At 39.5% G+C, this 26,879-nt stretch overlaps 1 protein-coding gene across 1 annotated transcript in view; it reads left to right on the top strand.

The window, feature by feature from the left end:
• Positions 1–22,737, top strand: part of LOC108248459 (galactose-3-O-sulfotransferase 3) — a 25,069-nt gene extending 2,332 nt beyond the window's left edge. The window contains exons 2-3 of the mRNA XM_017437247.3: positions 16,725–16,827; positions 17,530–22,737. Coding sequence (XP_017292736.1) covers positions 16,730–16,827; positions 17,530–18,787 — 1,356 coding nt within the window. The 5' untranslated portion in view covers positions 16,725–16,729 and the 3' untranslated portion in view covers positions 18,788–22,737. The remainder of the gene's footprint in view (positions 1–16,724; positions 16,828–17,529) is intronic.
• Positions 22,738–26,879: the final 4,142 nt, after the last annotated feature.

Raw genomic sequence — 26,879 nt, 5'->3', positions numbered from 1 at the left:
CCATCCTCGTCCCTCCCAAGGAGAACCTCAACATCTTTAGCTCTGCCACTTCCAGTTCTGTCTCCTGTCTTTTTGTCCGTCCCACTGTCTCCAAACCATACAACATGGCTGCTCTCACCACTGTCTGTAAACCTTTCCTTTGACCTTTGCTAGCTGCGAATAGAAACCTCTAAGTTAATCATAATTATTTTGTAGATAGAGCTCCAAATCATCCTTTTGGCCCAGGGCTCCACACCTTCCTGAATCCTGCCCTGAGCGCCACCATCACCTCTTGTCTGGATAATTAGTTTCAGTTCAGTCGGGTTTAAGGCCCGGCAAGCAACTTATATACCTGTGGATCGGTTCAACTTTATCCGAGGGAATTGCCTTTGTAAGAAGAGGAGAACAACAACTGAAAACAGCCTCTTTATTTATCGACTGCTGGCTTGTAAATCCGGCGTGTTCAATATTTTCCAAAACGCAGATTTCCATTTGTTTGATTGGCTTTGTTGGATTTAAATCGGCTGGACTTTTCCCATCTGTTCATCTGGATGCTCTCCCCCATCAGTCTGAAGTCAATCATTTATTTATTTCTGTAGCTTATAACAGCAGAATTGTTATGTATTTGTTATTGTTACAGGGTTATAGGGTTCTTGTATAGAAAAAAAAATCTGCAAGGATTAAAAAAAGACTAACCTTTTGGTGATAAAAGGTTGTTTTAAAAATATTTTTAGGTTAAGTTAGAGCTTCTGTAAGACCGCTTCCCCACAGACCAGTGGAGAAAGAGGCAGTCTGTTTTTTTAGTAGTATTATTATTTTATATTTTTTATGATATTGTTGTGGGGGTTAACTTAAAGGTTTGCTAGTATGTGAAAAATAACTGCAGCTGAATCAAGTGCAAGAAAGAAGCAAAAATGAAAGTGATCATTTTTCAAAATAAAACACCCTGCTGACCAATGTATCTGAAAGTAATAATACATATTATTTTTATTTTTATGGCCTGGTTCCAAATAATCCATGGACCAGTACAGACCCCTGATTTAGTGTATATTGTTATCCAACTTCAAGATTTAAATAAAAAGGGAAAATTAGCTTTATATAAATAAATGGGTTTTAGTCATGGTTAGAACAAAAATAGGATAAGAGGCACCAACTAAAACTGTGCTTTAGATCAAAATTTCTGAGTAGATAATTTTTTTTATGTTGTAAGGGAGATTAGCCTGTTTTAGTTTTGATGATTACAAGTTTTAAAGAAAAAAAAGTGTGTGTGTGTCACAAAGCAGAATTTTGGTCTTGCTTTGTGGTTGGCACTTATAAAACTCCTTTGATGACTAAAACAGTTGGAAAGGCTCTTTGCAGACAGCTAGAAGCCCGTTTCAGTTCCTGTCGGGTGGCTTTTTCTGTGTAATCCCGCTGCTCCTGTAAGAGTCGGACCCACCCAGAACGGGCTGCTCCTCTGAAGCCTGCCAGCTGATTTTTGGTTCATGTGTGGAGACTCTGGGGGTCACGATTCAAAGTTAACACTGTGGAGTGAGTTCAGAGCTGAGTTTGTAATCCTTATTCGCCGGTCGATGCCGTTGCTTCTTCAGCGAGAAAACAGCCTTCAGGTTCTTCTCTCGCTGTGCGGTGTTTGCTAATTCTGGCTGCGATTTTTTTCTCCCCAGTCAAAATCCTGAGCTCAGGCCTCAGTACGCCCTGGGTTTTACAGCCGGAGTGGCGTTTCTTCTCCGTGATGTTCTGAAACCTGCCAGAAACGTCTGGTTGAACTCATTATTCTGCCAGAGTCCATCAGCCTCATTGTTTCCCAGTTTATTACTAACCCATGTGGAGTTTTTTTTTGGTGTGTTGAGGATGAAGGAAATGTTTTCATCTGATAGCTCTGTTTGTTTGAAGTGGACCGATTTGGGCCTTTCCGTGACCAGTGGGAATATTTCGGACCCCTTCACCCCGACAGACTCTGTGTGACTCACTGATGACGGCACATTTGGAAAACCTCCTTCAGTGTGGAGGAATCACAACCCTGTTACCCATTGCTTAATAGCCCCTTCCCTGCCATTTTCCACGCTCTCCTGCTCGCTCACCGCGCTCCATGCTCCGTGCACACACCCCGGCCACGACTCTCAGATCGCAGCTACGGCGAGGCCGTGGGAAGTAGGGGTGCGGAGGGTGTTGGAGCACCCCACCCCACCGAAAGGATGTGCACGACAAGTGAATAGGATTAATTCGTTACCTAAAAAAAGGTGAATTAAAACACATTTCATTAGTGCTGCATGTGTCAAAACTCCTAAAACATTTTGTAACGGCTGAGTTCTGTTAATGTGTATTTGGGCTGCACAGTGCATAGCGACTTTATCACCTTTGAGGTATCAGTGAGCGCAGTATAAGTTTGTTTGTTTGCTTGTTTTTTGGCTCATAAATGTAAAAGTTTATTCATACAAATGACAACCTTTTCGATTTAGGAAAAAAAAACAAAAACAAAACAACAACAATAGGGATTTGTGGAAATCCTTTCAATAGGATGTAATGGTCAATAGTAGGAATCCCTAAACATAGCTCCCATGTGACATCACACTTCCAGACACTCCCCCCTTTCGTCAACATGCAAAAGACATTAGCTTCAGCCACGACAGAGGAAACATTTTGTTCAATCCCGGGCTGTTATTGACTTTAATCGCAACGGTTGCTTCATGTTGGGTTAAAGCAGTGGTTCCCAAAGATTTTCTTGTGCCCCCCCCCATGGATTACAATAAAATCATATATATATAAAACACATTTTACCATTTAGAAGGCAAGCATATTCAGTTCCAAGTATGGAGACCTAAATAAGTAAATAAACCCCCCCCCAAAAAAAAAAAAAAAAAAAAAATCAACTGGACACACACATCGTTCAACCATCGTACAAACACATATTTTGTTTTCAAACTCCACTGAAGTTTATTTCACACTTCATTTGCAACAAAACAAACTACAAACCATCTTTACAGTGAAACACTTTTGTGTAACTGTTTTTTTTAGTTCTATACTGTAGAAGAACTAAAAAAACTATTCTTTGCTCTCAGTGTTATTTCAAACATATTTCTTTTTATTTCTAACAATATTCAACTTTGCTATCATCAACACATTTTAAAAAAGCCTCTGTGCAAAATGGGGTTAAAAACCTGTCCATTATGCTTAGTCAGGCACTGTTTTTTTTTGTTTTTTTTTTTTATTCAACCATCTCGCGCCCCCATCCCTGCAATGGCACTGCGCACTCCCTAGGGGGCGCGCCCCACAGTTTTTATTCTTGTAAAAGTAACATTTCTTTTTTTAAAGTAAAAGTTCCGTTAAGTAGTATTGGAGTGTAACTGTATGTGTGCAAGAGTTACTGGTTGCACGATTTAGAACGTCTCTGTTATAGATAACTCAGCTATGCTATGTGCTAAACCCCAAAGCCAACGTGACAGATCCATTTGTTGTTGTTGTTTTAAGAATGGCTTTGGGAATATAGTGTTGGAATCCCACGTTTGCACTGAAGATTTGCCATACGAAACTGATAATATTGTTGCTTTCTACATTTTAAGGCAGTGTTCTCGATTCTAATCCATAAACACTCTGTGCACAAGGTATACCCACATGTATGATATTGTTATTACTGACCCTGCCAGTTACCAGAACCTTATTATTAACATGGAGAGTTTGGACATTCTTGTTAAAACACTGATTGAATGAATCCATTGCTTTCAGTCCACGTAGCTCCTCCATGGCGTAGGCACTCTTTGTGTACTCTAAATAAATAACAGTATAGTAGTAGTTCCCTCTTTTTTCACCTCATAGGGGTCAATCCTGACAGTAGCGATCTTCTGCATATATTGTTCCCTCGCACGTTGGTCAAGAGTAAGTAAATTCCTGGATTTTATATGCTTTAAAGGTCATCATTGTTTCCAACATGGTGAAAATATTGCATTGCTCAAATCCGGAGGAGATCTGTGGAAACTATGTATAAACTGTGCCAGATTTTATGTAGAAAGCCTTATCGTTTCCCCGGATCTTACTTGTAACAGTTACTCTGTAACTGTTTTTAACTTTTTAAAAAATGTATTATAAACTGACACAGCTTCCTAAACAGACTCCTTCCTCTTGCAGCTCTCTGCTTTCTGTGCGTCTGTAGTTTCATTTTCGCAGTGATGTATTGCATCTCCCTGCCGAAGCTCACTGCTCCTTATCACAGAGACGAGCTTTAAGGATGAGTAAGCGTCCTAACAACTCTTTTGGAATTTGCATCTCCTAACTTTTTTTTTTTTTTCTCAAACACTTTTGAACAAGTAATAGTCCGAAGAAGTAATCTAGGAAAGTGTGGATATCTTCTGTTTTTTAAACTGGTAAAAACAATCATTAGGACGTTCTCTGTCCCATCAGTCTGCATCTGCTCCTGTTAGTCTGTCTCTTTCTGATCGTCTCTTCAGGAAGTAGGACAGCAGAAGAAGCAAGGGAAGGACACTTATACACCTTTAGCAGGTCATCTGTATGATTCTTTTTGTTCTTGGTGTGCCCTGCAAGACAGGACTGAGTGGTGAATGCGGGCTCTGTTAAGAGAACAGCAAAACAGGGATCGACATTGAACGTTATGAGTTACAAACACACACCTCCCTGTGAATCCAGGTTGATACAGTGCTCTGTGCTGACTAAGATCCACTGCATGGCTGCAGTGGACGTCATCACGGCAGTCATTCGAGACCAAAGGCATCCTTTAAAGGCCAACTGCCTGAGAAAAAGAGTTTATTCATACAATTTTAGACTAAGACATACAGTTCTGAGGACGCCTGTTGTAAAGTGACCCTGAAGAGCCAAGTTTTAAGGCTCTGACCCAAAAAAGGCTGACGTGTTTACCGCTCCTCCGGGAACAAAATAGTCCGATAAGAGAAGATTTCATATAAACTCCTCCATTTATCAAAGTCACAGTCCTGTTGTTTGCAAAAACTCTCATTTTTAGTTGAAATCGCCGGCCTTGGCATGAACATCCTCATCTATTAGATGTCCGATAGCCAGATTCCAGCAAACCGTGGATTAAAGAAGAAAAGAGAGAGAGGGAGGCTTGGATGGGAAGATTATATGTGCAAAGTCCCGTCTCTGGATAGCTCTACTGTTCCGCTCAGCACAGAAATGCATTATTCATTATTAATGCCAGAAGCAACTCAGTTTGGCAGCGGCTTTTATTGTTGAACAGCATCTGGCTCAACAGCATACACGGCCACGACTTAAATTTGTTTCCCCCCATGTAAGCTAGAAAGTGTCACAGAAGCAAAAAGTGTTTTTTTTTTTTTTTTTTTTACTGAGTGCTGCTTACTCTCTGGTAACAACAGTCAGAAATTAAAGCAGATTTACATCCAGTAACATGCAGTTAATAACATTTGTATTTGCATTTTGATTTACATAATTTCATCAAACACTTATTATAAAACTTTATATTATCAGATGAATACGGGAATGAATACATTTCTGTTGGACTAACACTGCCTGCTGCTTTTTTAATCCCAGAGTTTTATGCTGAGATCATTTTAGTTTGAGAAATAACAGATTGGTTGCTGTTTTGTTCAAATCTTAAAAATAATATTATCTCATTCAGAGTATGTGTTGTGAATGACTCTCAGTTACTACCACAACAAATTTAAACTGGATACCTGTTATTTATTTTGTAGTTTTATCTGTTATCTGTTAGCTTTGGCTAGGGCGGCCATCTTGAATTGGATTGACTCCAAAAGTGAATCACTTGTAGGTGTCCGTCCAATGATTAGTTTCTGAAAGTGTCATTAAAATCTGTCCAGTGGTTCATGACATATTTTGCTAACAGGCAAACAAGGTTGACTCCAAAGTTGTAAATAAAGATCCCGTGCAATAAGTAGCACTTGGAGTATGTGTTGTCAGCAACTCTCAGCTGCTGCCACAGCAAATTTGAGCACAATTTCTGTAAAACTGGCAGAGTTAGAGACATTTGTGTGATTTGTAAGGTCAGTTGGCTGTTGTGCCTAACTTGAATTGGATCGACTTCAACTATTTATCAGCTGTAGACGTTCAGCTTGTTGTCGTTTGCTCAAAGTTTAATTAAAATCTGTGAAGTGGTTCATGACATATTTTGCTAACAGACAGAGTTGACTCAAAAAAGTTTACAACAAAAATTTAAACAAAGCTTTTGCGCAATCTGTTAGCGCTCAGATTACGTGTTGCGGCTCATTCTCAGCTACTACCACACCAAATATTAGGTCAAAACTTGTAGAAATGACTGAGTTGTGGCCAATTTTATCTTTTTTAGCATCAGTTGGCTGTGGCGGCCATCTTGAATCAGGTTAACTCCAAAAGTTAACCAGTTGTAGTTTAACATCTACAGATTAGCTTCAATAAAATCTGCGCAGTGCTTCATGAGATATTTTGCTAACAGACAGACACACAAACTATCAGGATGGGTGGAGAGAGTGGCAAACCCAATGCTCAGACTCATAATAAGAAAAAAAAATTATTTTAAAAATAAAAGAAACAAAAACAAAAGCTGATGTGGCAGCAAAAATATGAAATATAAACAAACATTTCGTAAACATCCAGAGGCGTGTAAGAAACAGGCAGGGCAGGTTTTAAACAGCAGAGGGCAATTAGGGGAAGTGGGCACAGGTGAGTGAAAATCATGAGAGCCGGTGGAGATGGGCGTGGCAGGTAAACAAGTCCTGACTGAGGACAAGTGAACGATGACATAAACGGGCAACAAACAGGAAAACAACAAAGACAATAAACCAAAAACAGAAAGAAAACACTAAATACAAAAAGCAACACACCGCCAAAACAAAACCTGACACAAACACACAGACACGAGCAGAGGCAAATAAAAAACTGATAATCATTTAAAGCTGAAAAGCCTTGAAAGCAGGCAGAAAGGTTTTCAGAATACCTGAGCGGATTTCGTCTTTCTCCTGTGCCGCACACTTAACAACCTTTTAAACTCCTCCAGCAAATTACTGTGAACTGCTCCGCAGCTCTCTTGTGAGGTAAAACTCAGGGATAAAAAAAAAACATCTTGTAGAGCTCAGGTGCTCTTTAAGGTCCCTTCTTTTTTTAGCTCAAAGCACACGGTGCTATTAAACAACATCTGCATGACAAAAATTAGGGAGATAAATCCGCTGTCAGGTAACATGGAGGGATCCAAAAAGTGAAGGCAGTGTGGTTTTTCTTTTCTTTGATAGTGTTTTCGCAGACGGGTCATCTGCCGTTCATCACTCTCAAACACTAATACGATTAAAAAAAATATATATATATATATATTTACATTTGCCCTAATATTTCTGCAGATGTACAATTAGATGATTGCTTTGGGTGGAATAAGGGGAAGCCTCTGGCTGCTGCGATTCTTTGTTTTCAAATGAGTCTGATATCAACATTTTAGGGCATTTCTCAGATGTCAGTCTTTTGTTCATTCAGTCTCAGGTGGAGCTGCAGAGAGTGGCTGAGGCGGCTCCTCCGGTAATCAGCAGCAGCTGATTCCTATGACTTATTTATTTAGTTTGTCCTGTTATGGCATATTAGGGGTACCATATAGATAAGCTGGCTGCCTACATGTGACAGAACAGATTTGCTCTACAATAGGGATATCTCAAGAGGAGAATCCTAATTGAAATGATTTACTTTATTGAATCAAGATTGAATCTGAATCTAGCATTAGAGGAGGCAGGCCACATTGTTGTAATAGCAACAACGTAAAATAGCTGCTCGGCCCAGCGTGTCAACTGTTCTTCGGCTCACCTGTGAGATTCTAAAGAAACCGCTCACCTGTTTAAAGATCGTCTTCAACTACCTTTCTGTCTGGAATCCTGGCTCTCCTTCCAGGAACGTGAAACATTACAGCATCAAATAAGACCTTTTTAAAAAGTTCCACAAAACATTAATCCCCTAAATCTTTCCCCATATGAACCCAGTCACTAACTCTTTGCTGTCGATCTCCCACAGATACTCACCTCTTCACCACAATAAGCATTGAACTTTTTATGTGTCCAGTCTGAATCTTTCTGTTGGCACATCTTTGTTTAATATTCTTACCAAACATGACATGTCTCGGTGGAGAATGCAGGTACAGAGAGCCTTTTGACGTCTCTCGGTCCTGATAAGGCTTCAGATCTCTCAAGCTTGGTGTTGCGTTTACTTCCCATCGTTCTCTGAGCAGCGCTGTCCCTGTGACCCCCCTAAGGAAACACAACCCCCCCTCAGAGGCGTACAGACAGAGGGCTTGCACAACACAGAAACGCCACATCAAGCAAAACTCCATCTTCAAGGAGAGTAAATGACACTGGTTAGTGAGAGCACGCTTTGTCGAGCAGCTCCAGGGACGTAACAACGAGCTGTTCGATGGGTTATCTGTAGAGTCAGTTACATGCAATCAGACATGAACTCCAAACGGAGACAAAAAGCTTCATCACATTAAAGGCCTAGCCTTCCTTGAAGGTATGCACCTCGCCCGCCAGCTTTCAGGTCAAATAGTCTTATGATGAGAAATGGAATTGTTGATTTGGTCAAACCTTGAAGAGGGATGCCAAGCTCAGACCCACACCAAATTTTACCTCAGTGTCTGTAAAATTAACAGTTACAGCAATTGGTCCTTGAATTTGAGAAAACTGGTCCTGGAAAGTCCGCGAAAGGTCCTTGAACTTGATGTTAACCAAGGCGTGGGAACCTTGAAACAAACACACAAATATGTTCGCCATTCATGCAAATGTGCACAAACTGGACAAGCCAACAGATACACACAGTCGGGGCACACAAAGACACAAAGATTTGCGAATAAAAGCACCTATAATAAAATCTGAAGACAGCCATTCTTCCAGTGAAAAACACACGTAGTTTTCTTCATTTGTTTGACATGTGTCTCCACTTATAAAATCTGAAGACCACTGCAGCAGTGGGTGTGCGAGCGGTTGGCTGGGGGGAATCACTGGTTCTGCCACCTTAGCTGAACCGATCTGCTGATCTCGTCTTGATAGTTCCGCTCTGGGAGGTCCGATCTGCATCAGTCCTCTTATGATCCTGTCAGGCCAAGTGGTTAGAGAGATGGAGCTGAAAGATTACTTCAAATGACATCCTGCTAAAGCTGTTCATGCGTTCAGAAGTAAACATTTGCAAGCTGGTCTTTTATAAGATACACTGTGAATTCTGGTCTAAACAGAAATGAATGACTCCCTGAATAATTTGCATATCTCAGCTTTGTTTTCCACTCTGTCTAATAGTTTTAGCACGAGCACCACAAGTTTTGCTGCCATCTGTTTAGTGTATGCCATTTTAAAGATTGAGGAACCTATGAGAGAAACAGGATTCCTGAACTTCTGTAGTGATTGGGGTTTTAGTTTGGCTCATATTATCATGCGCCTCTGAGCAGGGTGTGGCATGCAGGTTTATTTTTCCTTTTGGCAGCCTGATGTGAGAGATAGATGAGGATAAGGAACGATGATTGTCAGGGTTTTCATTTATTTAACCTGCTAAGAAAAAATCACACCGGAGAGGCTTGTTGTCTTGTGAAGGCCTTCGCAAAGAGGAGAGATTCCACAACAGCTCCTAATGGCGTGCTGTCCAGGAAGTTCTGCCTCTCCACTTGGGCTTTCTCTTTATTTAAAGGAAGAAGAAATAAGAAGAAAAAAGGGGTTGATCTTAGCAAGCCAAGGCCAGTTCTGATCATTGCAAAAACACATAACACATCACTGTTTGGGAGAGCCAGATGGTGTGGCGCCCGCCGGCCCGCCGTCTGACCTTGGTCTTTCACGTAGGCAGTGTTCCAAATGAGCACAAAGGCTGATAATGTAAAAACCCTAACAATGATAACCTTTCTTCAACTTACCACACATTAGGCTGTCAGTAAACAGGGCCACCGGGTCAGACCAACCAAACAACAGGTTGAATAAACCTTATAGGAACTCAATCATTAGATTATTTAATCTTTTTAACCTTATTATTGTCAGATATCAACAGCTGAACCTGGATTCATTCATCACAGGGAACTTTTTATCATAATATTCACACCGAATAAGAAGGAAACCAAATTTTGTCTTTAAGGTTTTATTACAAAAATAAAACTAAATTAAGAAAGAATCAACAATAAACAATGAAGACAACACAACAAATATAAGACTAACACTAAGAGCTTAGGGAGTATTTGTGAGGAGTGATTAAACTGATTAAAATTCCCATTGAGATCAAGATCTCATTTGCCAGGAGGACCTGGGCAAAAAGAAAAAAAAAGAAAAAGTTACACAAACGCAGTAAAGGGACAATTCTTCTTTTTCTTTCTGCTCTTCCCTTCACAAGAATCTTCTCCGTGAAAGGAATTTTTACTGACACAGTAACCATGTAATTACTGTAATTATTTAATTGTAACTATGTAATTAACCTGGATGAGACTAATTGGCCGGCTGTCATGTCCTGCTGAGATCCTGGCTTCAGGCAAGAAAATCAGAGTTTGGCCAAAATAAGTGGTCATCTAAACAAACCCACTGGAACTCCGCCAGACTCTACTGAAGGCGGCAAAGCGCGGGCATTTTTAAACTTTGCTTCAGAACATCAGTGTATTTTGACAAAATGAACAGCTGAGTTACAAAAGGACTTTGTTACCCCCCTTCGAGTCCTCAGCTGTTGTTTCCCTTCGGCACACTCCGTGTCGGAGTGTAAAGCCAGTCATTGTTGACAAGGATGTGATGGAACGAAGAACATGCAAGATATTGAACTTTAGATGTTTTTGTTATCATTTTTATTGCTCGACGTTTGAAGTTTGTTCATTACTTTAGAGCAATTTCATTTCTTTAGAACTAGCCCCTACTGTATCCTCTTAGCATAAACTCGTTGGCGAGGCAAAGAAAAAGACAAGAAGACACATTCTTCGTTTTTTTGTTGGTTTTTTTGGCAAAGGAAATATTGTATTGCTGATGGTTTCTGTCTTCCTGGATTTGGCTAAAGGCAATGGCGGTAGGAATTGATCTATCCATAAAGATGTCTGTAAAATGTCTCGTGTCGGTCCTGCATGCACATTTTATCTCTTTCATTTGCCCCTCACCCAATCTCTCATATATTCCCATTTTCTCCCCCTCTCTATAATGCTCTTCTTTCATTACTGTCTCTGGGGGGTCATTTAGGGTGAGATAAAGCCTGTATCTGTGGGTCCATGGGGAGTCTGCGCTGTAGACAGCTAATGATCCAGACACACACACACACACACACACACACACACACACACACACACACACACACACACACACACACACACACACACACACACTCACACTCCCAAACCAATCATTGCTCCACCTATATGAACATATGCGTTCATCACAGACTTGTTCTTTCTTTTTTATTTCCCTCTCCAACGAGTCAGAAGACAGGGCATAGCATGTTCCTATAAAACACAACAGGAAACCTGGCACGAGCGCTCCGACTGCCTCTGAGGTAAAAATAAAGATATAGCAGAAAGGTAGATGGATACAGGCTCTGAGGTAAGAGTGGAGGGGGTCATTGAGTTACAGTTCATCTTAAAGTAATGAGGATTGGAGGGAGGCTGCAGGACACGGGGAACAAAAGGAGAGGAGCTGTCTTTGTACAGAAGCAAAAACTGAGATCCTCTCTGCTTCAAAGCCCCGAAGAGACAAGAAGTGTTTGATTTGTGTCGGGCTTCGGCCCTTGTGTTCAGAAATAACTTTATTTTATGAACAGAAGAGGCGAAGCATGCCTTCTTCATCCTACACCTCCACCCCGCCCAGACAGAACTACGGCAGCTTAAAGCTTGTCTTATTTCAACATGTCAGACTGTTTTTTTTTCAATTATGAGAGCGTAGCAGACCAAGTCCAGATGCATGGGTTTGGATTCTATAACTTTTTTTATGTGTAAACAAACTTAAAATTACAACCCCAATTCTGAATAAAAAAAAAAAAAAAGGCTGGGACGTTGTGTAAAATGTAAATGACAACATAATGCAATGGTAGAACCCATATTTTATTTTATTCACAATGAAACACAGTAAGTATATTATATATTTAAAGTAAGAAATTAAACCATTTTGAAGAAAAAATTAAGGTAATTTTAGCACTCACACCTTTATTCTAAAACAACATTTCTCATCAACAAGGAGCCACTGACCTGTTTATATATGTAGGTAAAGAAAGCTCCATTACACACATTACCAAGAGTAAAATCTACTCAATAAATCAGTGTTTAATTAAATCCTGGAAAATTGTTTGGGGGCACGTTTTTCACCGTTGGTTACCAAATAAAACAAATGGAAATCACAAAGAAAAAAAGTTTTATTTACAAGAGAAACAACTTTTAATTTTGGTTTAAAGTCTAACACACGCTGTAGGAACATATGTGGACTTTATAATTGTGTTTATAATATAGTTTTTTTCCGATATGTGACCTGTAATGAGATAAACGGGCTCCTTAGGTTCAGCTCTGACTGTTACAGTCAAGTTTTAAGATATCAGTGAGACAAAGCTGCAGGACACATCAACACCCCGTGGGAGTCAGTGTAGTTGTGATTCTACTCAAAGCTGTATTGTAGGCAAGTCTCTATTTTGATTTCTGCTATGCTTTTATATCTTTTAATTGCACATTTATATGTATTTAACATGCTCTAATTTGAAAAAGATACAGCTATTCTGAGGCTATGTAAGTTCAGGATATATATATATATACGTATATATATATATATATATTTTTTTTTTTGATTGTTACGTCCCTTTTATAGTAGTATACAGCGTCTTCTTAAAAAGTTCTGTTGTTTTACCAGAAATCTTATTGGATTTACTGTTTTGTTTGATTTTGCTGATATTTTGCACCTGCTTGCTGCTCGTTGTTGTCCAGCAGGAGGTGGCAAACAAGTTAGTCTCTTCCGTTTAGAAATTATTCACCTACCTTTTGCTGTTTTCAACTTTTTCAAACTCATAAATTACCTCTGTGTTTCTCCACTCAAAGAAACCAACAAAATTGTAAATTTCTGAGTGCTATCTTGCGACAGGTGCTAAACAGACAAAATTTATCTCCTAGAATTATGACTGAGCCATATAGCGTCACAATAATCTTTATCAAAATCAAATTTGTGTTAATTATTTTCACCTCTGTGTATTTTCTGTCTGCTAGCAAAATATTTCATCAACCAAAATTTGACCATATTTAAACATTTGCAGTTAAAAGAAACTTTTACACCTTGTCCAAAAACAGCACTCTGTTACGAAACCTTCTCTCTCTGTAACCCAGACTCTAAAAATAACATTCTCCAGGCTACTAGACAGATATGTATGTGCTGAAAAATATATATACACAGCTCAAAATATAAAAGTACATCACATAATATGACAAACACTTTACTGCAAGAGCTCAGTTTTTAAAAATGTAGCAGAATAAAACCAGCATTCCTTGAAAGAATGATTATTGTTTGCTGCTTATAGCCTTATAGTCATTTTTGTGCTCACTAAAGTCAGGTAGTTACAGCAGCCATCTTGAATCAGGTTCCCTTCAAAAGGTAACCGGCTGTAGATGTACATTGAAAGCTAAATTTCTGAGTTTCATTAAAATCTGTTCAGTGGGTCTGTAAGGACTGAGTGTGGCAAACCCAATGCACAGACTCATTGTTTAGACAAAAATAAAATGGATTTATTAACAAAAAGAAAACAAGAGCTGACGTGGCAGCAAAAACTCACAAAAAGCACAGAGCTAGAACGTAAAAAGGAACACGTGGGCATGAACATCATAACAGAATGAACCAGCGAAGGATGAATGAAAAGAGGCTGGTTTTTAAAGAAACAGAGGGTGAGTGGGAAATGGGTTACAGCTGGGACATGACGAGCAACAGGTGAGGTGGGCGAGGAGAGTAACGAAGCTGAGGGCAGGTGAAAAGTGACACAGGAAACACACGAGAAAACTGAAACAAAACAGAATCACCAAGACAACCAGAAGGCCACAGGTATAAGGGACACGGAAAACAAAACTCCACAAGAACTAGAACACAATTACAAATCAATGAACCTAATGCAAAATAAACTCAAAAATACTTAAATCCACAACAGGATCATGAAATATTTTGCTAACAGACCCAGGCCTGCCTTCCATTATGCACTCAAAAACATCCATGCTAAAGAATTGCTACTGCTAGCACTAAGTTAGCTACGATGTGTTCACTGTCCAGTAAAAAAAAAAATCTGATTTTTTTGAATGCCAGTCACGGTCAAACGGAGGGAATGGAGCGGAATCACTTGTTCCTTGTACCATGTTTTGATGTTTTTATAACTTTTGGAATAATCTTGTGCACACAGAGGCAGACAGACAAACAAATGCTACCAAAAACACAACCTCCTTGGTGGAGGTAATCATGAAAAAAGCTGAAACTATACAAGTGAAAGACTTAATCTTAGCCATTAAACTGCTGGCAGAAGACCAAAAAGTAAACAGTTGACATGTTGCAGGATTAACTCAGGCAGCAGGTCTCTTTTTGCCTTTATATCTTTGATTGGAACCCTTAAAAAAAGATGCCTCTTCCTGTGGATCATCCCTCGCGTTATCGTTAAATCATTAAACAAATAAGATTCCTCTACTCATCGCTGTTGTGGGAAACTTTGCAAACAGAGGGGCTGAGTGTCCTCTAGCTTTTTCTTTCCACAGCGATCCTTAGAGAAACCTAATCAGACCACATTAATTAAACAGGCCGAAGTGCTGGAGGACGAGAACAATGGTGAGTTGAAGTGAAGAGATGCAAATGAGGGTGGATGAAGAAGAAAAGTTGACCTGCTGAAAGTCGATTCCCTTTCTTATTAACTCTCCGAAACACAATCTGCCATCGATGCGTAAACGGGGTTATGAACCAACTCCTCTTATGACAAAAACCAGTCCTCCCCTGCTGGTTCTGGTTCTTCCCCTTACAGATTTCTGGGTTTCTGCTGCCTTAGTTCATATCTTTTGGCTGTCTTCCCGATTTCCAGGCCCTATATATCTTGGCGCTCACTTGATTAATATCTCTTGTGCATTCTTTCCCATAGTATAAGAAAAACTAATAAATATGCTCTTAGTTTAACCTCTGTATTTAGAAAATACCTAATTGCCAGCATGTTAAAAGTCTAATAATAAAAGCCTTTTCTTCTGCACAGCTCATCCTCTCACTGTCTTCCATTCTCCTCCCGACCTTCAGAGCATCCCTCACCTTCCCGTCCTTCACTCTCATCTTCTTTTTCCTCATCCTTTGTCTCTCTGCTACAAGGAGGACAAACCCCAGACAAGCTAAATGGATCCAGGACTTGCCTAACCTGCTTACAGCCTAACACACAATTAAAAAGCTACTTGATCTAAGTGTTGCTAAGATCCTTTCCGTTGAGCCAGCTCCAGATGATTGCTTGTAAAGTTAATTGCTACATGAGCTCACCTTGTTTTACATCCTCAGTGGACATGAGGAACCTGCTGCTGCTGCTGCTGTGTGTGAAACTGAAGGATGCATGGTTCATGATGTTAAACTTTGCTAATACTGGAAGGCTAAATGTATATGTTTGCTATGCAATAAATCATTTGCTAGGCTACACCGACAAAGACACAGGTCATATTTTGTAGTGTACCTCCTGTTATAATGTGAACTTATTCTACTCTGTTTCTCATAATCCCATCTAGGCTGGGCACCTTTCTGGTGCATGGAACTCCCTGACAATTTATTTTTTAGTTAAAACATTAAATTAAGTAATAATTATAAAACAGCCATTTTTTTTCCAGATCGGGGAGCTTTTGCGAGTCATTAAATCTGACTCTAATCCACCAACAGTTCATTTATCATTCATTACGCCCTTAAAGTTGGAATTATTCCCTAATGTCTTAGTGTTAGTTTTAACATCTATTCCTATAAATTTAGGAGGCAGCTGATTCAGCAGAATTCAGGCGAAGGGCGACGTGGAAACTGGTATAACGATTATTATGAGTTATTTCTCAACTTAAGTTTCTCTTTATCTTTTGTCCTGCTGGACTTTAAAACACTGAGCAAAAATAACGTTTTTTTCTTAGGTTACAAAACAAAATCCAGACAAAATGAGGGGAAGGAAGAAGGTTTTCATATGATGAACACAAAAACAAACTACATAACGAAGTGACAGCAAACAAGCTGACTTTCAGTCCCCCGCTGAGGCTTTCTCCTCAGTTTGTTATCAGACTTTGTTTGTCAATGACAAGAACATTCAGACCTTGGGGTGTAGAAAAGCTTTATCTCACTCTGTCCAAATATTCTTTCAACCAAAACTAAACACAGCTCTCCTGTAAGATTAACGAGACAAATTTTATTAAGACACTTGAATAATTTTCATACTGTAAAACTGCACACAAATAATGATCAGTGATCAGTTCTCATATTTCAGCAGGTTAATAATCAAATAAAGATATCTCATTTCGGCAATACAGCAAGTTTTTCTTCACAAGTCTTAGCATGTAAACAATGTAAAAAACTGATTAGATGTTCAGAAGTGTGTACATGTGTCCCAAAACAATCAAAATTCACCGAGTCAGGATGAACTTCAGAGAGAACAGTTGGGGAAAGATGACAGGAGGTCAAAGGTCATGAAAAATGGGTGATTCTTTATGGTACAGATGCAACTCTTGTATTTGTGTTTTTCATTTTGCCCATTCTCAGCACATCTCATTAGCTGTTTACACTAATTTTTGGTGCTTTCCAGCTCAACCTTTACTTGCCCTGACTCCTCACTCATCTGAGTCCTTTCTTGTCTGCCTTCCACAGTCTAAATGATGTTGCAAAAGATGTCACAAAAGAAGATATTTCTGGTCCTCCTTGTCATCTGTACCATCAGTTTTCTGCTGCACAATGGGGGCCACATCAACTGGTGAGTGACTGAAATACACCCACAAAACGTAAACTTCTAATGCATCTGCCATCTTTCTGATAACCCATGTTCTCCAGTCAATGTAAATACTCTGACCATGAAAGAAAAGACGTAAACTCTGATGGTCCAATTAGTAAAGGAGTTGGCTTGATACCATAAATAAGGAGGGTCAGTTCATTGTCGGGATGGATTGCAAAATATTCTGTTGTATTCTCATTGAGTTCTAAGAATTTGAAGGGTTTGAAATGGGTTCAAGACGCTTGTGCTGACTTTGTGACTATTTGGAGAGAAAATCTGTTGCACAAGCAACAGTATTGCCAACCTCTGAGGCTCATGCGAGGCAACTGAGAAGCCTTGTGAGACATTTTGGAGACTACCTTACAAATGCGGTATGCCAACCAGTTGCAGTCGCAGTTCAGTAAGATAAAAGATGGACGGTGCCTGTTTCCAGTAGTCTACAGGTGAGAGGTGGATAACACACTGGACAGGTCGCCAGTGCATCATAACCACAGTATAACCTTTTTATCTCGTTATTTTATTGGGTTCCCTTTATCTACTTGAGAGTCTTCTAAACATTTGGTGTTTTTTTGGTTATATTCATGCAGAAATTTAGAAATTGTTACATCCCATACATCATTTGTCTAAACTTCCTTTTTGCAGCCTGTGTAGCTTCTAACTAATTACTTTTGTCTCTGTTTTAAGGACCATGGAGGCCTTCCATCTTAGATGCCCTACCCTTCACTCTCTGAAGCCTAAGCACACCAACATTGTCTTCCTCAAGACCCACAAAACAGCCAGCAGCACCATGCAGAACATACTGTTTCGATTTGCAGAGCGCAACAACCTGACAATGGCATTGCCTAAACTGAACTGTGGTCACCAGTTTTGTTACCCACAGTTCTTCTCCTCTCACTTTGTTCATCCACATACACTACCACCAAACATGATCTCCAGCCACATGCGCTTCAATAAGACTGCACTGCAATGCCTGATGCCAAATGATACAATATACATCACAATCCTGAGAGAGCCAGCTTCCATGTTTGAGTCTTTGTTCACTTACTACAGCCGCCACAGTGGGAGCTTCAGGAGGGTACCCAATAGCTCTCTGGAGGCCTTCTTAGCAAACCCGTTACACTACTACCATCCAGAAGAGGCAGATTCTGTGTATGCACATAACACCTTGACCTTTGATTTGGGTGGAAACAAGGATCGATCAGCAACAGATGTGACTTATGCACAAACCTTTGCGGCAGAGGTGGAGAAAGTGTTCTCTTTGGTGATGATTTCTGAGTATTTTGATGAATCTCTAGTTCTTCTACGTCATCTCCTTTCTTGGGATTTGGATGACATTGTGTATATCAAGCTCAACGTGCGAACAGAAAGTTCCAAAAAAAGTCTGTCACCGGGTCTCCCTGGGAAGATCCGTGCTTGGAATTCAATAGATGCATACCTTTATGACTACTTTAATGCCTCATTATGGGTCAAACTGTCAGCTCTGGGTCTAGACTGTGTGGCAAAGGAGGTTTATCTTCTTCGACAGGCCCAAGAGAGGCTAACGAAAAGCTGTTTTGGTGGACAGATGCCAGTTCCCCGTTCAGCTTCTGAGATCAAAAACAAGGATCTTCGCCCTTGGCAGCCTAGTGAGAAAGTTGGCATAATTGGTTATGATCTGCCATTAAATATCAGTAACGCGATAAAGGAGCTCTGCCTCAAGTCCATCATGCCAGAGGTCACATACACACAGAAGCTTCTTCAATCCCAGTTACTTCGACATCGTCGAAGCTTGCAGAATCGGACACCTCAAATGTCAAATATACCCCAACAAACTAAACGCACAACCCTGCCTCGTCATTCTCAGGTTCATCGCAACCAACCACCACCCTCTAACGCTCAAGGTCCTGCCTCAACTACAAAGTCCAAATTTACCCCAAACCAAGGTGGAGGAATCACAAAGTAGAGGCCTAAATCCTCAAACACCAATGCCTTGTAGATTTTAGAGTGCCCAAAAGACTGCATTGTTCTACTTATTCTGACCCCCAAGACAATGATGGTTGGTTGATAGAGAGTTTTGGAAACCACTTTTTTATTTGAGAATATGAAGTAAATATGCTGTATTTCTTGTTCCCTTCAGACTATGAATGAAGAAAAAGAGTTAACCATATATTGACTTTTGCTATAATCTCCTCCCTCTCTGGTCTGTAAGACAGTATCAGTGTCGGAGGACCGAAAAAAAGTAAATAAAAACCAAACACTGGGACTGAACTGGAACTTGGCCTTTATCTGCATGTTGACTGCAGTGGATGGGAGTAAGTTTTTTATTTAAAGTGGTTCCTTGAAGGAAATCTGCTGTGCATCTTGGAACCATTGAAGACTTAGTGACTTTGGGTCTACTGTAATGCACAGTATGTGCTTTGTGTGTATCAGATAGGTATAGTATCATATTACTTACTATTATTTTCTGTTTCTCAGCCTCACTTTAACTCAGTCTCTTGGTAACGTATGCCACTTAAAGTCCTTGACAGACATAATGACACAAAGAGATCAGCTGTCAGGCCTCCAAAGCTGAATTCTCCTCCAGCCATTAAAAACAACAGCACAAAACAACTTTTCTTCTTCCTTTACAAAGTCTAAAACCTAAAGCAACAGAGAGCAAGAATAGATAAAAAGGCAGAAATAAAGAGACCCTATCTCTGAAAACTGCTGGATGCTCAGTTTGGCCGTCCATTATTGTTGTGACTCACAAAGAGACTGAGCCCACATTCAGTCTAAAAGCCTGTACTTCTTTAGTTTTTGACCTCCCTTGGTTCCCCTAGAATCTCTTTCACTATTTCACGGCTTTTTGTGACTCTACTGAGGCATCTGTCTGCACCGAAACACCAAAATCTGTTTTTAGGACTCCCTGTTTTGCCTCGGTCTAATAGCTCCGATCAGATCTTGTACTATGGAAGACTTGATGTGAAGGACCGGATTTCTCTTTATGAAGTTTGCCTTTTAAAAAGGATATTATTGCAATAAGATTTATATGTTTCTTATAAGAAAAGCATGGATTTATTAACCACCCAGCAACCGCTTAGGTCAAACAAAAACCCATAATTACACAGGACAAACGCTTAAAGCCTGTTAGTTGCGGTGTTTGAATATTTAATTGTGTTTTCTCACAGCATCTTTTATGGCCCACGTTCTAAGGTTACATTAGCTGTACATTTGCATTAAGGACACGTTTGACCAAGTAAAAGCGGCTCAATCTAAACCATGAGGCATTGAAGGAGAAAACAGGAAGTAATGTGCTCAACGGCTGGTCAACCTGTGGACCTGACTGGATCTTAAAATGTCTAAACTTATCTTGGCTCAGTGTTCTCAGCTTTAATTTATTGTAGGAGGGGTTGTTATATATAAAGAATATGAGAGGGTACATGTGTGAGCCATTTAATGGATTTCTATTTTATGTTGTGTTTTAATTTTCTTTTATTTTTCCAGGAATAATAATGTCAGAGTTTTTGGGGCTTTCAGATTGTAAAACGAATTGTGTGTTTTTATGTATGAGTTTGTCATGATGGCAAACACGACTGAGAGGGATTCTACTGAAGCCAGTACTACGACAAAGCAGACTTTGAGTATTTTGAGAGATGTTTATGTCTTTTGAAGGATTTTGTGAAGCAATGTGTTTTATAAAAACAAAGACCAAGTTAAAAAGAAAGGTTTAAAGTTGAGAACAAAATGAACGGGAAGAAAAGTGAGCTGAAACATTGAGGTACTTGAGGTACAAAAAAAGGTGCCTTATCACACATTCCTTTTTCTAAAAGCTGTACAGGAATCAAATTGTGATCAAAATAAGTGGCCAAGTAAAATACAGTCATGCTCCAAAATGCAATTGGTCTTAAATCAAACTGGATGGTTTGATATCCTGAGAGTATAGTCTCCTTTAGGCATGGGTCGGTACGAAATCCTGAGAGTGGGTTCACCTCGGGCAAAAATACAGTGGTGTTACGGTAAACACAAACAAACAAAAACATCATCTGATGTTTGAAAACAAAAATACAATTTCTTTTCCTACTGCTGCTAAAATACTGTATCTCATATTGCTTCTAACATTGTTGCTATATAAATCTATAATAGTATTTAAAATATTTTTTTGTTGATGCCCCGGTGCAAATTACAAGCTTGAGAGCTGGAGAGAGCTTGCTGACAGGAAGTAATGTGCTCAGAGGCTGGTCAACCTGTGGAACTGCTGGGATCAGAGCCAGCAGATCTCACCGGAGAGGCCAGAGGCTGCTTTCAAAGATGGGATCTTTTTTTTCACCGACATGATCAGTTGTGGAGAATTTAAACAAAAACAATAAGTCAGCAACAGCTAAATGTAATTATGGTACTGAAGTCAAAAGAGGTGTTACGTAGATTACGACTTCCTCTTCCTCATTTTCCTCTTTGTAAAGTAACGTTGTGTGCCCGATAAGCTGGTCTTAGCTAGTGAACTAGCTGGGTTATTAGCCGTGGTAGCAGCCTGCAGCTGGCCGATGATTTACCGTTACGTGGTCATTTTTGGAGCTGGTTGGTTTGAAAACAACATTACCCTAAAAAGAGTGATGAGTGTTAAATCACTGGTAGCTTTCCCTTCGTTCGGCCATCATACGCAGCTGACTGACAGCTTGCAGCAGTAGGTGGGGGAGGGGACTGCTCCTCATACAACCAGAGGGGAAAAAAAAAAAATCACGTAAATTTTGAAATTGTGACCTTTGTAACACACATACTTTGTATCCGACCCATGCCTAGTTTACATTTACCTGTTAGCGTGGTACCAAGGAGAAGGTTTGGAAAATTTTCAAAGACCCCGTTATGTATTATTTATTATCAGGGCTTTAGTGTCCTATGGCCGCCCTGTGTTTTTAAACATTATTTCTATTGGAAAAAAAAAAGTTTCATTTTTATTGAGGTATCAACAAATGTACTACAAACCATTTCAGGCAGTTCAGATAGGGCATCTGTATTAAATATTTATTCTGTTCATGTTTTACATAATGCACAGAGACCACTTCTGAAAACTGCCAGTCTCAGGAGCCTAACCACACAATAAGTCTGTGGTGCAGTCGATTATACTGCAGAATGTCATCACAAAACCACACAAACTGAAACGGACGGCAGAAATAGAAGGTGAAGTGACTAACACAAAGAAAACACACATGAAAGACGTGGATTGATGAAGACACTTTGAAAAGCTGAACTCAGACCGAGCTTTTGTGAAAATACTGGGAAACCTCAGCTTTAAAGCACGAGGCACAGCAATTAATTTTATTTATTTATATACATTGTGGTTGTTTTTTCTCTCTCTGCAGTACATAACACTGTAAAAGCAGGTTGAGGCTTGGGTCGTTTTTCTTACTTTTAATAAATTTCACAAAAAGAACAGAAACCACTAAATTCTTTACCTGGTTTCCTCATTCCGTGACACTCAGGAACATATAGGAAAACACTGCATTTATCGGGACACTATTTTTAGCTGTGGACGGCTACATATCTGGTACTTTTTAACATACCGGTGAGGTGACACGTCAGATGATGCATTGAAGGATCACTTTGTCATTTTATTCAATTATTTATTATTTTTTTTGTGGGATTTGTTAACAATAAGAATAACACACACATAACCAGCCATTTTCTCTAAATTATATGGTGACTGAAGGCGAGTCTCTGCTGTATTTTAATTACTCTGAACTCAGCTGCTGTGCGTCAAAACATCTGTTTTGCATTCTCGTGAAACTCTTGAATTTTTTTCTTCCAGCCACATGTGAATCTATTGTAAATGAGCACTACAATAAAATGCTGTGAAACTGCAACACGGAATTTATGGTATGTATGTGTATAAAAACTACTTAAGCGTTTTAAAAAAGATCCAAACGGTTCAATATTACACGGCTAAATCATTATGAAGTAAATAGATATTATGTTTGTGGGTATGTTATTCCTGGTTACGTTTATTTAAAGCATGGCATATTTGCACAATACCATTCAATTTTAATTTATGTCTTTCTGACTGAACATATTTTATCTGTTCAAACAATAAATAATGTGACGTCAGGTATGTAACTCACTGACTTTCAAGAAATATACATTTCGCAATAAAATGAAGCAAAACAAATGTTGGAAGTGAGTTTAAAATGACCACAAAAAGTAAAGCCTCGTTTGTCAATCTTACAGATTTGATTTAATACAGGAGTGTCAAACTCCGTTCCTCGGTGGCCGCTCTCCTGCATGTTTTAGATGTTCTTGCTTTAAAACACCTGCTTTAAATGGACAACTTGTTGCCATGCTCCTGGAGAACGTGATGATTTGGTGAGGAGGTGATTAAACCATTTGAATCAGGTGTGTTGGAGCAGAAAAACCTAAAACTCCCAGGACAGCGGCCCTCGAGGACTGGGGTTTGACACCCCTGATTTAATAGATGTAATTTTGAGCATTTTGGGTTTTTATTTCTACAAAAAGTTGAAGTTCAGGTACTGCCAGCTTGTGAGTTTGGGTTCACTGCTGAAAAAACATGCTTTCTGATGCCTGGTAAATGAAGTTTTCTGTCATTTGTTTGCTGTAATTTAAATAAAGGTAAACAAAGGAAACCTAATCAAAGCAGGTATTTGCAGTTTCTTCTCTTTCATTGTCTGTGTCTGACTGGGGTTCACATTAAAGAATGTGTACGTTAATTTATAATCCATTTATCACGGGCGGTGAGATGCTGTAAGTGCTCTTTTGACTGTAAACAAAGCATTTGATGCTTCCTGTGTGAGAGTTTTAGAGACGGTCATGATGCCATCTCTAAAATGGACTCTATGGTTTGAAAGTGACGGAGGGCCTTTAAAATATCCTAAAGAATCCTTAAATATCCTCCTCGTTTTATTTTTTATTGTCTTGTTTTAATTTCCTGTTACATGAGTTTATTTTTGTGTTTCTAGTAAAAATGTGAAATAAAGCTGGAAATGAAGTCAAACGAAACGGATTGTTCACAAAAAAGATCATTTTGTCTGTGTCATCTTCCATTGTCTTTGTAACTGACCATCCTTTTCCTGTTTTCAGGATTTATCTGTAAATGAAGAAAACAAAGTGGTTTTTTTTTCTTTTAAACTATTTTTATTTGGTGATTGGTTGAAAACATTTGGAATGAATGGCGGGGCCCTGAACCAATGGAGACAATCAGAGCGACGGGCCCCACAGCTTTGTAATTATGATTGTGGCCAATAAAGTTTGAATGGTTTCAATTCGTTCTTGAGTGAACGTTTCTGACTCTGTACGTTTCCCTCTTTAATGCAGATTTATTCAGAGCTGAGCAGAGTTTATTCCTTCTGCTTGAATCATTCTGAATCTTACAGCAACACACACACTTCCCAGCACAGGAACACACAGACAGTTTGGTTTGAAACAGTTTTTCATTTCAGTGAAATCACTCTTTCTTTCAACTTTACCTCCACTTGTGATGCCTGCCTGACAGAACAAACAAAAACTAAACCCTAAGCTTTCAGTTTAAAGGCTATGATTGAACCAGCCGTGGTGCGGCGTCCCCGTCCACCAGCGTCTCTGTGGGCTGCTGTTGCCATGACGATGCCTCCTGTGAGGTGATCCTCCATCCTCTTTGCTGTGTTTTAATTAGAATTACATTACATTTGACATTAACATAATGACTTGAGAAAACCTGGCGAAAGGATAAAGAAAGACCAGGCTGGTTTTTGTTAATGTCATGGCTGACAGGATGATGTTTTCATCATTTCCTGTCAGGTTCCTCCATCAAGAATATAACATTCAGGACATTTGTCAACTTGAGGTATATTAAAATATCTGAGATCTTTTCAAGGCATGTTCTCGTGAGATGCTATCAGTAATTGATGTCTTCAGCTTGCATTGTACTGGGCTGGACTGTCGGTGACTAGCTGGAAACACAAAATTGCGAGAAAATACACATATTGTCACACTGGTGTGCAAAAAAATTCATGCAACACTCCAGCAAACGATGTGTGGATTTTTTTGTCGCAATGTAATCCCAAAGTGTCTCAATCACGTCTCAATTTGATCACGTCTCGTTCTCTTTTTTTTGTCTCCAGTTTGTCACAGTTTGGCTTCACCTTTGGTTTCTCTTCTGCTGCCTCTGAGTAACATGCAGCTTTTTGTGCAATGTGAACTGACATGTATTAAAACCCATGTCTGTGTTTGAACATCCTTCTACAAAAACACACACGGACAGATTCAACTGAGTCATGAAAACCAGAGTGAGACCTGAGACGCGCTGCAAATATTTAGAGGGTTCAGTAAACACTCCACAGCAGAGCTTATAATTTATAATCACATATTTATGCCTGCAGAAAATCCTTTCTTTGAGCTGCAGTTTGGATGGCTGTTCATTTACAGGAGCAGGGAGAACGTCAGGACAAATTGCAGGTTTGAAATTCTCATAGCTGAGTTCAAGTGTTTTGCTTTGATCGAAACAAATCCAACATCTGGTTGTGCTGCAGGCCTCGTGAATGCTTTATTTGAGCGTCCATACGTTTCTAGTCTCCTTTTTGTTGTTCCGAAGAGAACCACAGTAAATACCCACACTGACAAGGACAAAAAGAGCTCAACCTGGGAAGGGACATGTCTGAGACCTGACGCAGAACTGTTTTAGATAACTTCACAACCAAAACGTGTTAAAGAAAAAAGATGCAGTGTAGGTTTATTGATGTGACACAGTTTGAACACAGCTGGAGCTCAAAATGTTTTACATCAAGGATTAGAAAGAAAACTGGTAAAACACTTAATGAGAACAAGCAGAAACATTAAAAATCACTTTTGTGTACAGTTCATCCAGCATATCTAGTGTTTAAAAAGACACTAGATTGACAAAAGTATTCACTCGCCTCCCTTCACACACATATGAACTTGAGTGACATCCCATTCTTAATCCACAGGGTTTAATCTGATGTTGGCCCAATCTTTGCAGCTTTAACAGCTTCAACTCTTCTGGGAAGGTTTTCCACAGGTTTAGGAGGGTTTATGGGAGTTTTTGACCATTCTTCCAGAAGCTCATTTGTGAGACACTGGAAGGCCTGGCTCTTAGGCTCCGCTCTGATTCATCCTGAAGGTGTTCTGTCAGATTGAGGTCAGGACTCTGTGCAAGAAGTTCTTCCACACCAAACTGGCTCATCCATGTCTTTGTGGACCTTGCTTTGTGCTCTGGTACGCAGTCAGGATGGGACCATCCGTAAACTGTTCCCTCCATGTCTTGAGACGAGGTGATGAAAAATAAATGAACTGCTTCATTAGACTGGACGATTACGACACACCCATCTAATGAAACAATTCAACATTAATTTTTCATCACTTGGTCTCAAGACATGGAAGCTATTGAGAAACGTCCCGGTTTCACTGAAAAACAGCGTCCTGTAAACTGAGCCTAAAACTCTTAGGATCTTTGAGTTCTGGTGACGACTTGTCTGCCTGAACCAAGCAGGATACGGGGGGTGTCACGTTACGTCCCTTATCTCAGTTCTTGTAATGTTCTTCTGCTTTTTAAATCCACGACTGCAGCTCTCAGGGGCCGCTGCAGACAGCTGAGATCATTGCTTCAACCCAAACACACACACACACACACTCACACACACAGCAGCTCCGTGGCCTTTTGCTCAAAAACTCAATAAACAAGTCCTTTAATCAGAGGATCACATTTCACACTCCTAGAGCTCCTGAACATGACCAAGAAACAACATAAAAAGAAAAAAGATGAAGAGGATTAAAGAATATTCTGATTGAAAACATTTAATTAGCATTTGCTTTACAAGAGCAAATACACTTCCTGCATAAAAATAGTATTTTTTTCTTTCTTTTTTTTCGATTCAGTGCATGGTCTATTAGCCTATCGAAGCCCATTTCCGCCATGAAAAAAAATAAAAGACCAACAAGAAGTCATAATTTCGACTTTCAAAGTCATAATTTCGACTTTCAAAGTTATAATTATGAGATTTAAAGTCATAATTACGACTTTCAAAGTCATAATTATGAGATTTAAAGTCATAATTTCGACTTTCAAAGTCATAATT

This window comes from Kryptolebias marmoratus, linkage group LG7 (assembly GCF_001649575.2).
Source record: "Kryptolebias marmoratus isolate JLee-2015 linkage group LG7, ASM164957v2, whole genome shotgun sequence".
Taxonomy (NCBI): domain Eukaryota; kingdom Metazoa; phylum Chordata; class Actinopteri; order Cyprinodontiformes; family Rivulidae; genus Kryptolebias; species Kryptolebias marmoratus.
This window is presented reverse-complemented; position numbering and strand designations above follow the sequence as displayed.